Source organism: Lissotriton vulgaris, chromosome 5, assembly GCF_964263255.1.
Source record: "Lissotriton vulgaris chromosome 5, aLisVul1.2, whole genome shotgun sequence".
Classification (NCBI taxonomy): domain Eukaryota; kingdom Metazoa; phylum Chordata; class Amphibia; order Caudata; family Salamandridae; genus Lissotriton; species Lissotriton vulgaris.
Window position 1 is genome coordinate 1,290,282,131 of NC_141693.1, and position 15,834 is coordinate 1,290,297,964.

General features: G+C 42.2%; 1 protein-coding gene across 1 annotated transcript in view; it reads right to left on the minus strand.

Moving 5' to 3' along the window:
- CELSR2 (cadherin EGF LAG seven-pass G-type receptor 2) overlaps nt 1-15,834 on the minus strand; it is a 245,899-nt gene that overhangs the window by 53,054 nt on the left and 177,011 nt on the right. Inside the window, exon 4 of the mRNA XM_086919657.1 lies at nt 456-571. Within this exon, the coding sequence (XP_086775783.1) occupies nt 456-571 (116 nt within the window). The remainder of the gene's footprint in view (nt 1-455; nt 572-15,834) is intronic.

The following is a 15,834-nucleotide window of genomic DNA, read 5'->3' on the forward strand; positions in this document are numbered from 1 at the left end:
TGTAACACAGAGCGCTGAGTGCACACGTGAGTTTGTAACCCCTGAAAATGCCTAATATAAGCGTTAAGCCCTCAATGAGAAAGTAGTAGCACCGTTTAAAATACACAATGTGTATTGACTTTAGAGCCAGTCCATAAGACAAACTATTGCTCCTAACACGTGCTATTCTCCTTAGCCTGCAGTGCAGACCCAAGCTCTGTGAAGGCCCATGGTTTTAGTAACTGGCTCTGTGGCTCATAATTCTATTATAGCGATTTTGGGAAATTCAGTGTGCGATCTGCAATGAGATGAGACAGAACAGTTAAAACTCTTGTTTCTGAAGTTTAAAGAAGTAACTGTTGACAACTCACAGTGAACTCCTCGCCAACCTATCTCAGACTGTGAACCTCACTTCCAATGTATTCCTTCCTGTTTTTGCAGTACTCTAGGAACTCATGCCTGCTAGGAAGGTGTACCTGCTGAGAATGTGAGCTGGACCTGCTCCTGGACAATTTCTAGTGCTATGAAGTCATGCTTCTCGTTGAAGCGCCCGTTGTAGAGTAAAAGGCCATCTCGTTCCTTTGTAGCAAACCTGTGGGAGGAAAGGAGTGAAAGCGTTAGAGCTGTGGGCAGGCAGTGATTGACAGTGAACGGCACAGTACACCACAATCTCTGGGTAATGGCGCAGTAGCATCTATGGACTGTATATAGGCCACAACCTTCAGGGCTTAGTTAGAAAGGTTTTTCACCCAGAACACAGTGATTTTTTAAATTGATTACATAATCTTCATGAACTTCGCAAAGACTGAGAAGTTTAGAAACACACAGCATGAAAAAAAGAAGTTTGCATGGGAAAAACAAAGTTAGATGGCTTATTCACTTCTAAATTGTTAGTAGGGCAATACTTTGCTCACAAAAATGTATTTGCTGTGTGTAAAATGTCCTACAAGTGAAGAGGAAGTTTGCAATCATTGCAACCTGTGTGAAATGCAATGCTTGTCTAATTTGCAGGTAAACTTCGTCAACCCCAAGGATCTTAAAATCCAGCCAGAGTCCAAGAGTCCTTTTTCATTTTCTCAAATTGTTTGCTGTGCCATCCAATAAATAGCGTTTATGTAGTGTATTTTATGAAGTATTTCTATTGCACTTTCCTAACTCTTGATGAGGCCATAAAGGGCTTTTTGGACCATCAAAAGAGTGATCCAAACCTCGGAAGTGTATTTAGAAAAGAAGGGTTTTGATTGAACTGTGGTTTATTGGTGTCTCCAGACTAGATTCTGTAGCATCCATCTCACACGTACGGTGGAAGGTAAAAGGAGTGCAAAGATAGCTTCGCTAAGTGTATACAAAAACTGTTCAGGGTTGTGGACCAGTGGGGAATGATGGAGCCACGACTTTTTAGTTCTTCTGAATTCCCAATGGTCATTATTTTTGTGCCGTGTGTTCCAGAGCTTGCAAGATGGCCATTCTTGAGCTAAGATTTCTCCTTAGTTGTAGAGTGAGGAGCACTGGGAAGTCTTTTAATGCAAAAATGTATAATGCTACCATAAACATTGGATGGGAAGGGCTGTGATACTGATCAGCAGAGTGGCCCCATTTGATCAATCGATACCTACTGACCAGTGAAACTCAAACAGATCTAAAACAGATACTCAAGGTTTACATTCCATAACCTCACAACATCCCCAGTCTTTAATCCTGGCTTTACTACATACACTGCCAGCATTCTCCCTCCAGCGTTCTACTGCTTTCCCTCACTATCTGCCTCTCCTTTCACACTGCCTTGCCTCTCACTTCTGCCCTCCTGCCTCATTGGTAGGAGGGTATCTCAGGGCACCGTGGAGGCATTACTTCTAGTAGGCGCAGTCCTTCAGCACACAAAAGGCCTGAAGATTAGCCCTGCCTGACTCAAGCATGCACTCCTCCTACACCCTCAAAACACTGTGCCCAGAGAGTGCGATACACATAGGAAGCCAGGGCCCTCGTGGAGACAGGAGGCTGGCAACAAAGAGGAGTAAGGAAGGACTAGAGCTTGAGGAACAAGTGGGAGAGCAGAGCAGGATGTTAGAAGGGACAGCAGGAAAGGGAAGAAGATGGAAAGGGAAGGAGGGCCTGTGTAACAGCAGGACTTTGGTAATAGTATTTATTGAAATGCATAACAGTAAAACAAAAAACACAAAAAAACGATTGCTTACTATATACAATGAATCTATGAAATAAAGAATTTAATGTGTGATGGTTCTGTGTGCATTTGTGATGTAAAATACTCCCTCATGCAGTGCAATCCAAGCTCAACATAAGAGGTGCAATGCAAGTCAAACAGTGAATAGCATGGACTGAGAGGGAAATATGCCTGAAGTCCACACTTTGTGCATACTTAAGAATTAACAACAGCTGGACATGCAGACAGCTGCGCTGACAAGCCAGACCTAAAAAGAAAATGAGGTACACTCTAGGGGAGAGAATGGTCCTGACTTGATATAGGAAGAAACAGCCACATGTTACACACCAATATCTACGTGTTCAAAACATTTATTGCAAATGAAAAAGAGGTTTTAATGTTATGCCAACGGGTTGTCTGCTGTGAGCCAAAGCCAAATCAAAACACAACCAGTAGAGCACAAGATTTTCATCCCAGTAGCTGGCAGTGACCTATTGACCCAACCGCAAAGTTCTATGTGACTCAGGAAGGAGCATAATAATTTTACCATAACAGATAGAAATTGGAATAACGTTTTTTATGTTAAACGTTACAAAGACTTAGTTCATGAAATAGAGAAGAGAACGATAAAACCTCTAAGTGAAGCAACAACACAAATCGTGATTGTGCCATCAGAATCTGCCCCCTCTGGCAGTGTCTCCTGTACCCCCCTTGTTCATTTAGAGATCAAGAAGGTTTGGAGGCCACCAAGGTCCTCACAGATGAAGTGTCCCGTATCCTGGCAACAAACTAGTCTCATCCGTGATACCGTTAGGTGATCTCTATAACATCAGGATCCTGGCAAAAGCCAGACAGTCACTTTTCAAAGGCACTGGGACACTCTTGTCGTATTTGGATATGAACGCTCAGGCATGATCGGTCCCAGATTTCTATGAGTCAGGGGATCGAACATATTTGTAGGTATACTAAGCATAGCATTACAGATGATGGTATCACAGACTGAAATCCCAGCGAACACTACTCTTCCAATTGGCAGAGAGCAAATATCAACTTCAGAGAACTGCTGATAACTTCTGAAATTTAAAACAGCTAGAAAAACATAAAGGAAACAAACCCTCCAAAGAGCTTCAACAGTCTTCTCATTCAAGTGTCTGGAAAGGGCAAGAGAAAGACAACTGTGGCTGGCTTTCAATGCCAGAACAACAAGCATGAACAGTGGCTTTTTAAAAATTAAATGTACTCTCAGAGATCCACTTGACAAACTAAGCCCTCACCAAGATATGCAAAACCTTCTTCACTGTAGCAACATAATCACTAAATATGTAAAAGTATGACAAAAAGTTACAAAACACAGAGACCAACTGGATACCTACTTTGAAAATAACTGGAACAATTGATATAAAACTTAAAACCTATATAAGCCAAAGCATAAGAATGGAGTGAACCCCAATAAACACTTACATAACGCATCACAACAAGGGAATATTAATCAACAGTCTAGAAAATACACTAACACAGCAGGCAAACTGGCCCATAAGGACACTAAACTGTTTTTGAGAGAAATGTATAGCGGTACTCCCTTCTGCCTTATTACACATAGTTCCTTTAATCCCAAAAAGAAATACCATCGAAACAATTTAATTGTGATCATAATAGCATTCAGGCATCACAAATTTTGAGGCAGTAAAAGACAGAAACAGTTACTATCTTGATCAAGGCTTAGCTTGAATTAAAATTGAGTACTAATTTACATGTTGATAAACATGTCCCAACACCAAGTTTTGACTTGTGTGTGATGAAATAATTAACTTTATATCACTGGACTTTTGGCTTATCATCTGGATTAGGGGGATTCTAATAAAAGTAATTATACTTTATAGAACACTTGGTGTTCATTTATATGGAGATATTGGGTCAAGTTGTTGTTGTAAGGGAAGCTAATGAGCAGAGGTCTTGTTATTTCTTCTTTGTTTCTGTTGCTCAATGCCCTTAAGAATGAATTCTTGTGCATAGACGCTCCTGAATGGATGTAGACATGTTTCGACCTGTGTGTGTGTGTGTGTGTGTGTGTCATGGGTGTCATGGGTATCGTCAGGACCTGGACAACGGAATTATTATGATCACAATTAAATTGTACTGAGGCAAAGAAAGTGTTTAGTGCTCAAGAAAGTATGTAAAATAAGAAGGCAAAAGGGATATCTCTACAATTTCAGATCTAATCCAAAGGTTTGCCTTACCAGGACCAAACCCCACTGTTAAGTTGATATAAACTCTTTACAAAAGATGTGTAGAGATCTTAAATGAAGCAAGAAACAAGCAATAGCTCTGCAGGATGGAAAGAATGGGCATCCCACTTAAGAAAACTCTGCACACAGATGCCAACTGGAAAACTCGCAGACTGTGGAAAAATAGCCTGGCAAAATGTACTGCAGTATACGAAAACTATGAAGAACAACCTGGACAAAACGGTACCAATGGAAAATGTAGGACCATTTATGTATGTCCAGATGAAATACTAAAAAAGATGCAAAACACAGCACATTTCACATTTCATAAGCACCAAACGTTTGGGCTTTTGTAGATTTAAACATTTGTAGTTAAACTCACAATGCCTTAGCTGGGGGGCGACAGACACTTTATACCCTCCCAGAATTTAAAGGTAATGGTCACGGTAAGAGCACACTTTAGCTGGTTTTGAGAGGAGGATGGACTGCAGGATACTGCGAGTAGTGGGCACGGATTGCTAGTGTAATAAGCTCACAATGGAGTGCAGAGTGACAGGCGAGTAGTGGGGGGACAACGTGAAGAGAGGGTAGAGTGAAGAAAGACAATAGTGAGCTGTGTAAAGACCCAATATGCGTGGGCCCACATTGGTGTTCAGTGTAAGAAGTCAACATTCGGTTGCAGTCAAGGGCTGGCATTGGATGGCAGTGAGGGGCTGTGCGAGGACAGGACAAGGGTGTTCCGACTAAGGATACCTTACTGGTGGAATGTGTGACACACTGAACCTGGTGGACACTGTAAAAAAATGCACTAGGCAGCAATGTAGGGAAGTGACAGGTGTGGGCAGTGTGAGAAGCTGGCATTAGTTACCAACATGGGGAGTTGGCGCTTATGGAAAGACTACGGAGCTGGCTCTGGTGAGCACAGGGAGAAGCTAGCAATAGTACCTAGCATGAGACGTTAGCGATAGGCACTATGAGGTCCTGGTATCGTCAGGCAGAGAGAATGTACATCTGATGAGCCTTGGTGAGGAGTCTACATCCTCCTTCACCCAGGAAAGAGCTAAACGACCCTCCGATCACACAACATCTTGTTGCGGTGTGAACTCAGTGGTATGGACTCCCCTGAAACCAGCTGTCCCGTCAAAGCGCATCTCGCCCGTCTGGACTCGAGCATCGCCCCACACGTCTCCATTCTGTGAAAACACCTTACCTGCCTTGGAAAACCCTTTTGTACTTCCCTCCACCTTCAGAAGATTCTGCCGTCTTTTATCCCCAGGTATCCCAGCTGCTAATCCCTTACTCATTGCTACCCTTTCATCCCGTCTTCTAGTAGTATCTATCACCTTTTGCAAAATGATGATGCTTTATAATGAGGGTTCTGCTTTATAACTAGCATAGGAACATGTGCACACACTCGCATAGCAGCATCTTTCACAGATACTCACACCTGTTCACCAGATGATGTTTTACAACAGGACAAAGCAGGAAGAGCTCAAAGAGCGAGAACTGCATTCCAGACACTGACCTCCTGTCTTCAAGACAGCAAACCAACATGTTTTAAAAGCTCGAGTCATGTGTCTAGCCCTCTGCTTCACTTTGCTGGAATATGATACTGGTTTCATGTTTTATGGTCGTAGACCTTCTAACCGTGACAGTAATAAACTCCTCTAAGTAACATAAGTAGCTCTTCTCTTTTGTGTTTTTTACAGTTTACTTTGCATAGACACCTTTATATTTTTGGAGAGAAAGATTGGCACAAGTAGTTGGTTCTTTAACTGAAAGACCATTTATGCTACAAGACTGCCAGATCAATGTTGTTCATTTTTTGGTTACAAGTCAATTTGCATGAAGCATTTTCAATGTGACTTACTCACCAATTTGTACAATCAACAGAAGCCCTGTCTGGCTGGCACTATAAGATATATCAAGATCTTTTAAATTCCGGCCCTAAGGAGCATTGTCTTGACTAATACCAATGCTCACTTAAACCACCCTATGCCAATATGCAACAAGCCAATAGGCCTGGCCTTGGCAAAGGTTACATTTTATCTTTTGCTTTTAAACAGGCTATATTTAAAAAACGGGTGCACCCATAACGAATGTAAAATATAAAGGAATAGTCCAGTAGCCTAGACACATCAGCACTGGAACTGAATTGTACTCCATTAGAGTGGCTGTGCACGTGATCAGACAACAGATCATCACATGCTGTATGCTGGGATGGATGGATGGAAGCAAAATGCGAATGACACTTGAACAGACAAGAAAGTAAAAATGGCTGATCAATGTCCCAGAATATTGTGTAGGTAGATGTATGTAGTATTTTTAATGATTTTTTTTTAATTTGAAGCTAGCCATAAAACTGAAGCGATGTGTAGGCCAGACCTAAAACTGACTAGTAATACCTTTCAATACACATTTCTATAATCTCACTATAATAAGGGCACTCTTCAAAGTGTATGTGCTTATCAGTCTGATCTGCAAAGATGTGTGGGATGCCCTTGACTAAAATATATAGGATTTGTGAGACCAGGGCACCATGTCCGGTTGCATTAGAAAATCTGAAAAAATTCTGAATCTCCAAGCTGACATATCACATAGAAGCCTGGCAGATATCCTACTCAATCAATGGGCCACATACACTCATCTTTCAGCCTCTGAACGGCACACACATAGAGAAAAACAACAAGGGAAAATGGAGTAGTGTGTCACTGAATCGAATTACGTCTTAACCAACAGTAACAAGCATTTGCAATGCTATAGGTGTCACATTTGCGAAAGTTAAAACTATTGGTATTGTAAATGACAAATTTTGTATTTATGTGTTGGTTTTGAAAATAGCTGAATGATTAGCTTTGTCATTTACAATGCCAATAGTTTTAACTTTCGCAAATGTGACACCTATAGCATTTGTAATGCAATATGTGTTGTATTTACGTGACTTAGATGTATTGATATTACAAATAACAATGGCTTTTAAAAAATAATAATTTATACTTAAATAAAAGTTATTTTAATTTATAATGGCAATAGCTTAAACTTTTGTAAATAACTTTTGTGAAGATTATTTTCAGTGTATTTTATTGTGACGAAAATCCAAGAACAGAAATATTAACATCTTTTTGTGACATTTGTAATAAAGCTTGAAACATTGAGAGAACATATTTGAACCTGTTGCTGTTGAACGGTTGCACAGATTGATGCTGTGGTGGCGCAGAGGGATGTTGTGGTGGTGATGAGTGATGCTGTGGTGGTGCTGAGTGATGCTGTGGTGATGCGATAGAGTGAGTGTGATAGATAGATAGGGTGAGGGCGATAGAGTGATGGCGATAGGGTGATAGATAAACAGATAAAGTGAGGGCGATAGAGTGAGATCGATAGATAGATAGATAGATAGATAGATAGATAGATAGAGTGAGGGTGATAGATAGATAGATAGATAGATAGATAGATAGATAGATAGATAGATAGATAGATAGATAGATAGATAGATAGATAGATAGATAGAGTGAGGGAGATGGATAGAGTGAGGGTGATAGATAGATAGATAGATAGATAGATAGATAGATAGATAGATAGATAGATAGATAGATAGATAGATAGATAGATAGATAGATAGATAGATAGATAGATAGATAGATAGATAGATAGACAAAGTGAGGGCGATAGACAGAGAGAGGGGTGTAGAGAGACGGGGTGTAGAGAGAGGGGTGTAGAGAGAGATGGGTGTAGAGAGAGAGAGAGGGGTGTAGAGAGAGAGAGGGGTGTAGAGAGAGAGAGAGAGAGAGAGGGGTGTAGAGAGAGAGGGGTGTAGATAGAGAGGAGATATCGTGTATTTGGCCAAATTATGTGAACTTGGGAAAACTCTTTTTGAAATTATTCCTTTGCTCCCTTTTCGGCAAGATTGGAAGTATTTAGAATTAATGTAAAAGGTGCGAGCAAGAGCATAGATAAAAAATGAACTGAATAGTACCTAGGGAAGGGAGGGAGTGCCCAGTCTGATATAGGACCTAGCTACATACAGAGTATGTTCAAACACTACACCCCCTCACGTTGTCTTAGATCCCAAACTGCCAACCTCCTCACTATCCCCAAGTTCAGACTCAAAACGAGAGGAGGGAAAGCCCTGGCAGTTCTAGGCTCCAAAGCTTGGAACACGCTCCAACCACACCTCCGCTTAATCCCAATTGAATCCATCTTTAGAAAGACCCTCAAAACTTGGATCTATACTCTATCCGAAACACAAAGTATATCCCTAATCTAAACTATACCAATCCACCAGACCCCCCGGTTTCAGGCCTCAGGTTCTCTTTCTAAAAGCGCAAAGATGCTCCCTGGAGTGTAGCCCACGCTATACAAGAAACGTATTACATTACATTACATTTACATTACATATAGTCACCAGAATGCAATATGACGGTAAATGTGAAGCCCTGGGAGCAAGTAGGAGTTAGACCCTAGGCGCATCAGACTGTCGTGGTACCTCTGTCTACTGATTTAAAATCTACTTACCCGTTTTATCAATTACGTCACTAGTTTATTTATTCCACTAATGAAAAACTCTTTTAAATCATATTTTTCACTTACAGAAAATTTTTGTGCATATACAGTCGGATGAAAAAACAATACAGTTAATAACATCAATACATTTTTTCAATAAACAATATCATTACCGAGTTGACACACATCCTACCCATACTTTGGCCAAATCATACATACCTCATTCATACAAAACCACACATATATAACAGATTTTGGGGTGACCCTATGTCAAAAACACTAATTCTTTGTACATATAAGCATGAACATTGATAAATTCCTTAATTTAGAGTACTACTCCGTCAGAACTATCATTTGGAAATAAATCCTTATTTACAACTCAATAATCGTCTGTTTATTCAAATTGACAATGGGTCCGGTCAGGTCGACGCGTTTCGAACCCCCAATTGCGGGGTTCTCCTCAGGACCAAAAAATCTCTACAAAACACAAAACATATATACGCATTTAAAACCACTAATAAACTCCATTCGATCATTCTAATAAACGCCACCAACCAGCGTTCAACTCCGTACCTTGTAAATATGACTGAAATCCCTTAGGGTAGTAAAGATGGAAGGGCACAAATCCCGCTTGGTGCACTAGACACATAGAGAAGACAACTGTCAGACACATTTGCTTGATAAAGTCAGGAACTTCTAACTAAGCATCACAGTCGACCTCTGACCTAATTATTCTTGTGGCGGGATCATACACATCTAAAAGGGGGGTGGATAGAGGAGGAGAGCGTGCTACTTATAACAACAATCCTGTTGTGGGAGGAAAATAAAAACTGCGCTGCTGCTGGAGTGTGCTTACCAGGGCTGTACGAGGCTTGAAACTAAGCCCGGGTTTATTTATAAGTTGCCCAACGGGGGTCTCTGTACTGGGGCCCTGTGCGAAAAACAAGAACAAGATAGGGGCAAGTTGTAGTCTCAGGGAGTGTGGATTGAACGGAAAGAAACCTCGGCGCAGTGAAAAACTTCCTTTCCGATTGCATCAGTCGGGCGGGCTCAATACGCTGTATTCGGCGTTCTGCTCGAGGCGAAGTCCTACGTCTCTTTTCAATATTCTTTTTAGAAGAGAATCATGTGATCGTAGTCCGTGCTTCAAAACCACGGAAGCTTTATTAAGCGCAAGCCTCAATCATGCTTATTCAACATCGTATGTAAGACATACGATGTCCGACTGATGCAATCACACAGGAGGCGGGGGTATAAAGTTACACAACACAGATTGGACGGTTGGAGAGAAGGTAAACAAGCGGTGCTCGCTCTGTGCTGGGGGAGGGGGAGGGCGAGGGCCAATTTTAATGACAGCGTAATGGCCAGAGCTGCCGACTTTGGGAAACCAGGCTCGAGCATTGGCGTTGGATCAACATAGTGAGATTCTGGGCAATTCACTTAATCTCCCCGTGCTGCCTACCAAAAATGAATGTGTCCTTGTGCAACGTAACGGGTGCTCATGAAAACGCTATAATTCGTGCTATATAAAACTGAACAAAATAAAAATAAAAAAGCATTTGAGTCGTGTACCTCAAAGCCCCAGCCAAAGGAATTTAGAGAAGAGAGAAAGAGCGGCTTATATGACACGGGGACAGAAGGTCAGCGCTGCCGGCTCTCTCCTTCCCCGTGGCCTGATAAGGTTTTCAGAAGCGGTGTCCTTGCAAGGGTGGCGGCATGGAGGCTCCGGCGCCTAGGTCATTCTGATCCTGCATGCCTTGGAGCCATCTTCGGATTGCAAGGTATGCGAGACAGTGGGCAGCAGTGCGGTAAGATGGCCAGCGCTGTGGTGACGCGGCTTTGTTTGGAGGTTTCAGCACTGTGTCCGCGAACAATCTATAAACGGATGCTCATGTAAAGCACTATATTTTGTGCTATATCAAACTGCAAAACTTACAAATAAACAAGCAAAACAAAGGAGGCGGGGTATGAAGATACACAACACAGATTGGGCGGTTGGAGAGAAGGTAAACAAGCGATGCGCGCTGGGCAATTCACTTAATCTCCCCGTGCTGCCTACCAAAAATGAATGCGTCCTTGTGCAACGTAACAGGTGCTCATGTAAAGCGCTATAATTTGTGCTATATAACACTGTACAAAATAAAAATAAAAAAGCACGCGAGTTGTGTACCTCAAAGCCCCAGCCAAAGGAATTTAGAGAAGAGAGAAAGAGCGGCTTGTGTAACACAGGGACAGAAGGTCAGCGCTGCCGGATCTCTCCTTCCCCGTGGTTTGATAAGGTTTTCAGAAGCGGTGTCCTTGCAATGGTGGCAGCATGGAGGCTCCGGCGCCTAGGTCATTCTGATCCTGCATGCCTTGGAGCCATCTTCGGATTGCAAGGTATGCGAGACAGTGGGCAGCAGTGCGGGAAGATGGCCAGCGCTGTGGTGACGCGGCTTTGTTTGGAGGTTTCAGCACCGTGTCCGCGAACAATCTATGAACGGATGCTCATGTAAACCGCTATATATCGTGCTATATCAAACTGCAAAACTTACAAATAAACAAGCAACACAAAGGAGGCGGGGGTATAAAGTTTCACAACACAGATTGGAAGATTGGAGAGAAGGTAAACAAAATGGAACAAGCTCTCGGCATTGCGTGGCGGAGGGGGGGGCGGCGGAGCGGCTTCCTTTGAAGTCTGATTGGGGGGGCAGGGGAGCGGATTCCTTTGAAGTCTGCTGCCGAGGCTCAGACAAATGGTGTGTGATGTGGCTGGCGATGTGCACACGCCTGGCTCGCAATAACTGTACCTAATCCGCAGTTTGGGTAGACTTTTGAAAGCCTTACTATAATCTCCCAAACAAGCATTGCTAAAGCAATGCTGTAGGCTCGACCTAAAAAGAAGGGGGAAATGCAAAATTCAGCCTGCAGACTGGACACAGAGGCAGGCAAGGTGCAACCTCCGCCCAACCGAGGTATCTCTGTATGTGAACGACCTGCTAAATCTGCAGGCTGAACCATCCATACCTGGACCATCTACCAAAGGACAGCTTCAACACATCCTAAACTTGCTAAAAAGCACTGCAAAGCAGGGTCTCTGGGGTTAAACAAGGCAATGTTCAGGGTCTTCCAGGCAAGATTACTGTTACTTGGGACTCTGAATGAGTGCAACCACATTGTGTTAAACTGGGGTAAAATGCACTTCCGGATAAATCTGTTGTGCTTACAGTGCTACTATGGAAACTATATCATACTTCAATACACCAGAGAAAAGTGTATGCTAAAGGCAGCGTTAGCTTCCAAATCTTACTTTATAAGAGCGAAGTATGGTCCCAAACAAAAAAGAAAGTATACTAGCTATGCCTCCCAGAAAACCACAGAAAACCAGCCACTTCAGTTCTGTAAACACAGAAATTCCCAAAATCATGGAAGCATTAGATATTTACGAAGATTTTTCCTGTTGCTCATAATCAAGAAACACTCAATAAATGTTGGTGAAACATCAAGGAAAGTGGCACAAATACTTCTACTACCAGGCGATGAAAGACCAAGAATGATCCCTCAAAGAATCCCTAGGAAACCATCTTGCTGCCTTAACATTCCACACAAGCCCCCATCCTCGATCCCCTGCACTGTATTTTAATCTTGAAAGTAGAAAAGGGGGTTGCTCCCACGCAAAAAAACATACACGGTGTGGCAGAGGGCACACTTAGGAAACAAGAATGTGAAACATCACTGATACAAAAAAAATTAAAACTTTTAGACTACCTCACTCTCGCTGCACTAAAAACAATAAAGCACAAACACTTATCAAATCCAGACTGAGGGACCAGCTGATGGAGACATAGATACAGAGTCACAAACACAAGTCACAGAGATTTAGCCTGCAAGTATCAAAACCCGTACGAAAGAGACCAAGACACACTTGCTCCTGCTTAAACCCATCAAAGACATTCGGAACACTTCGTTTATCACATTCTGGGAAGAAAAAAAGGAGCTGAATTGTAAAACTGAAGAAGGAAAGAGTGCATTTTCCTGCGAGACCTTACAAAAACTACAGAATGAGTGGCAAAATATATCTATAGATAGTACAAAACAATACACCGCGCAAGAAAAGTGTAATGCCTAGAAAGCTAGAAACTGAAAGACCACTATTGGAATGACCGCAACAATCTTTTGTACTAAGCCTATAGGAAACACCCGTCGGACTTCCTAAGTCAAATAAGTAAAGTGCATTACACAGTGAAGTGATTTCAAGCTGCAGAGAGGTTCCAAGTTTCAATGCTCTGCTGCCACTCCATACTGCCAGTGCTTAATGGCTGGAGTTCAGAAACTGTGCACATAGTTATTTTTAGGGACAGGCACTAAGTTTTCATCACCAGAATTTAAATCATAGCAAAAGAGATAAGCCAGGAAGGAGAGAAAGGAGGAGGAAGAGAAACTAGAAAAACACTGGTAAAAGAAGAAAGCCCGGACAAATAAGAATTGGCAAACCCAATACGTCTGGCACTCCCTGGCTGTCAGCCTTTTAGTTTTGTCAGTGCTTGTTGTTTTGCAAAAATGTATTGGGGAAGCTGCTGGGCCTAGACAAAATATATATATTTTTTAAAACAGGAGCTACAAGCAAAAGAATATTTTTGGTCTGAAAAGGCACAGATCACCAAAGTAGCTCCTGCCACTTGAGGGAAGTACTTTGAGTGCGGATGTGTCTCCTTGTGAAAGGTCAGAATGCAGTTACACACTGTGGAATTAGTCAATGGTGGAAGTAGGCGGACTTATTGCTCCATGCTGTAGCCCGCTGTGGGTGAAAGAAAAACAGGGATGGACACAATAACAGAACAATGAATGAAGAGGGTCCGCTGATAGCCCCTATAAGTAAGTATGCTATACATTTAATATTAGCAAAATTAAAAATTCTTTGCGAAATTCAGACCTAAAAAAGAACTTCCAAGAGAAGGGAGAAAAATAAAAACAAAGGGTGGGGTGGAGGAAGAAAGAGGTAGGAGGTGGCAAACTTAGTGCTCTGCAACAGCCGCATTGTTTTGTTGTTTTTACAAATGAAATGAAAGACCTGAAATACTGTATGAGAGCAGTGATGTAGCAAGGGTGCCATATTTGGTAGTAAAATTCAATCATAATTGACCTCCAATGGGCACCACCCACCCCAGTGTCACTGCACCTGCTGCACTATTGCACATTGTATTGCACACCCCTGTACATTTCCACCCGACAAGCTGCATTGAAATCAGTGCTACCTCAACCCCTTCAATGGAGGCTCGGAGAGCATAATCCCCCTGTGCCTGACGCCCATTGATTAGGACCTGTCAACACCGCCTATCTCCTCCACCAGATCCCTAGAAGGCACATGTGGGGGAGTTCAGAAGGTCAATCTGCATTTCTAATTTCAACTCCAGGGGGACTTTCCAGATCCGAGGAAAACACAAATGGAAAACTGAGCTTCTCCTTTCATCCGAAAATGTACTACCAAATCGCCAGTCACTCAGCCACATCTTCCATGTCCTAAGCTCTTCTTCCCCGAGGCCCCCCTCAGGCCACTTCCTGTGACACTAGAACAGCAATGCCCCTGCACTACACAATAGTGTAACACTTTACAGTAATGACATTTGTGGCAAAAGATGGTCAGTGAGTACACATCCACATTTTCAGAGTGACTGTAAAAGGATCAGTTACTCCAGGTTCAGGTACAAGAGTTCCGTAAAAGAAAGAGAAATGTTCAGTTCTTGGTGTAAAGTAATAGGTTTATTGTTCCTTTGTTAATGCCAACACGTGTTTCATCGCAGGGAACCTACTGCGAATCTTCAGGGCTGGACGGAAAACATAAAAAAGGTGCATTTGCAAACGGTTCTTATTGTAAAAGCAGATGGTTGGTGACTTGCCAAAGTGAGAAAGTGGTCAAGCATGTAGTGACACTGTGCATTTGTGACATGTTTGATATAACAGTGAATTCGTGATGGTAAAAACGGTGCGAGTGGTTGAGTGGTTCTACAGTGACATCCTTTATTATTTTTAGTGCCATTGTCTGTCTGAACACTGGATTTAGGAACATTGCGTTGGTGATGGTAGGTCTAAACATTTGCCGTAGAGAAAGTGTGGTGGTATGGTGAAGAGAGTGCGACTGTGGTTGAAAGGGCGATAATCCCAAGTGACATAGGTAAATATGTGGGTAAAATCAAAGATACGTTTAAAGCAAAACACACGTTTATCAGTATATAGTCCTAGTTTAACTATGATCCCGAGCTCCAGTACTTCCTAGGCTAACAGACTGTGATAAAACTCTTTGACCAATGCTTGTCTCACTTTGTAATGTGTATGAATAGTGAAACCCATCTAGTAACATCTACTCACAGACACACTATGATCAGTTCTCTTTTTCTCTATTTACATAAATAGCATAATCCTTATGCTAACGTTAATGCATTTGTACACCACTATGCACACTGTGCCCTACTAGTAAGTGTCCCTATGAGACACATCAGCCCCATATAAAAGAATTCAACTAGGAAATTCTGTACATTACTCTATTATTTAAATTTTGTTCATAACCCGCCGACTTATGAGTAATACTCTCATATTACGAACTATTAGTTATGGCTCCTAGATATTTTAAATAAGACCTCTTTAAACATAGGCTCCCACAGCTCTACTCGCATTTAAATGCACTGAGCTTTTCGAAAAATTACGCTGCCCGAACGACATGCCACCTCTCCAAACACTTATCACCATCTATTTGAAGTAACTCTTCTTTTCAGGGACTCTAATTGATCCCCCTCGGAAAAGACAGACACGCTCTAGTCTATTCAGGGAGTAGAAGACGCATTTCCGGTATATAACCGGCCCACACTTCCCGTCACGTGACCGTCATCGGAAAACGGCACCGGGAAACACAAGAGGGAGTTCAAGACCAAGAAGGTAAGCCAGCTCTCCCCCTTTTAGAGTGGATTATATTTCCAGCGTTCATCCGAACGTGAC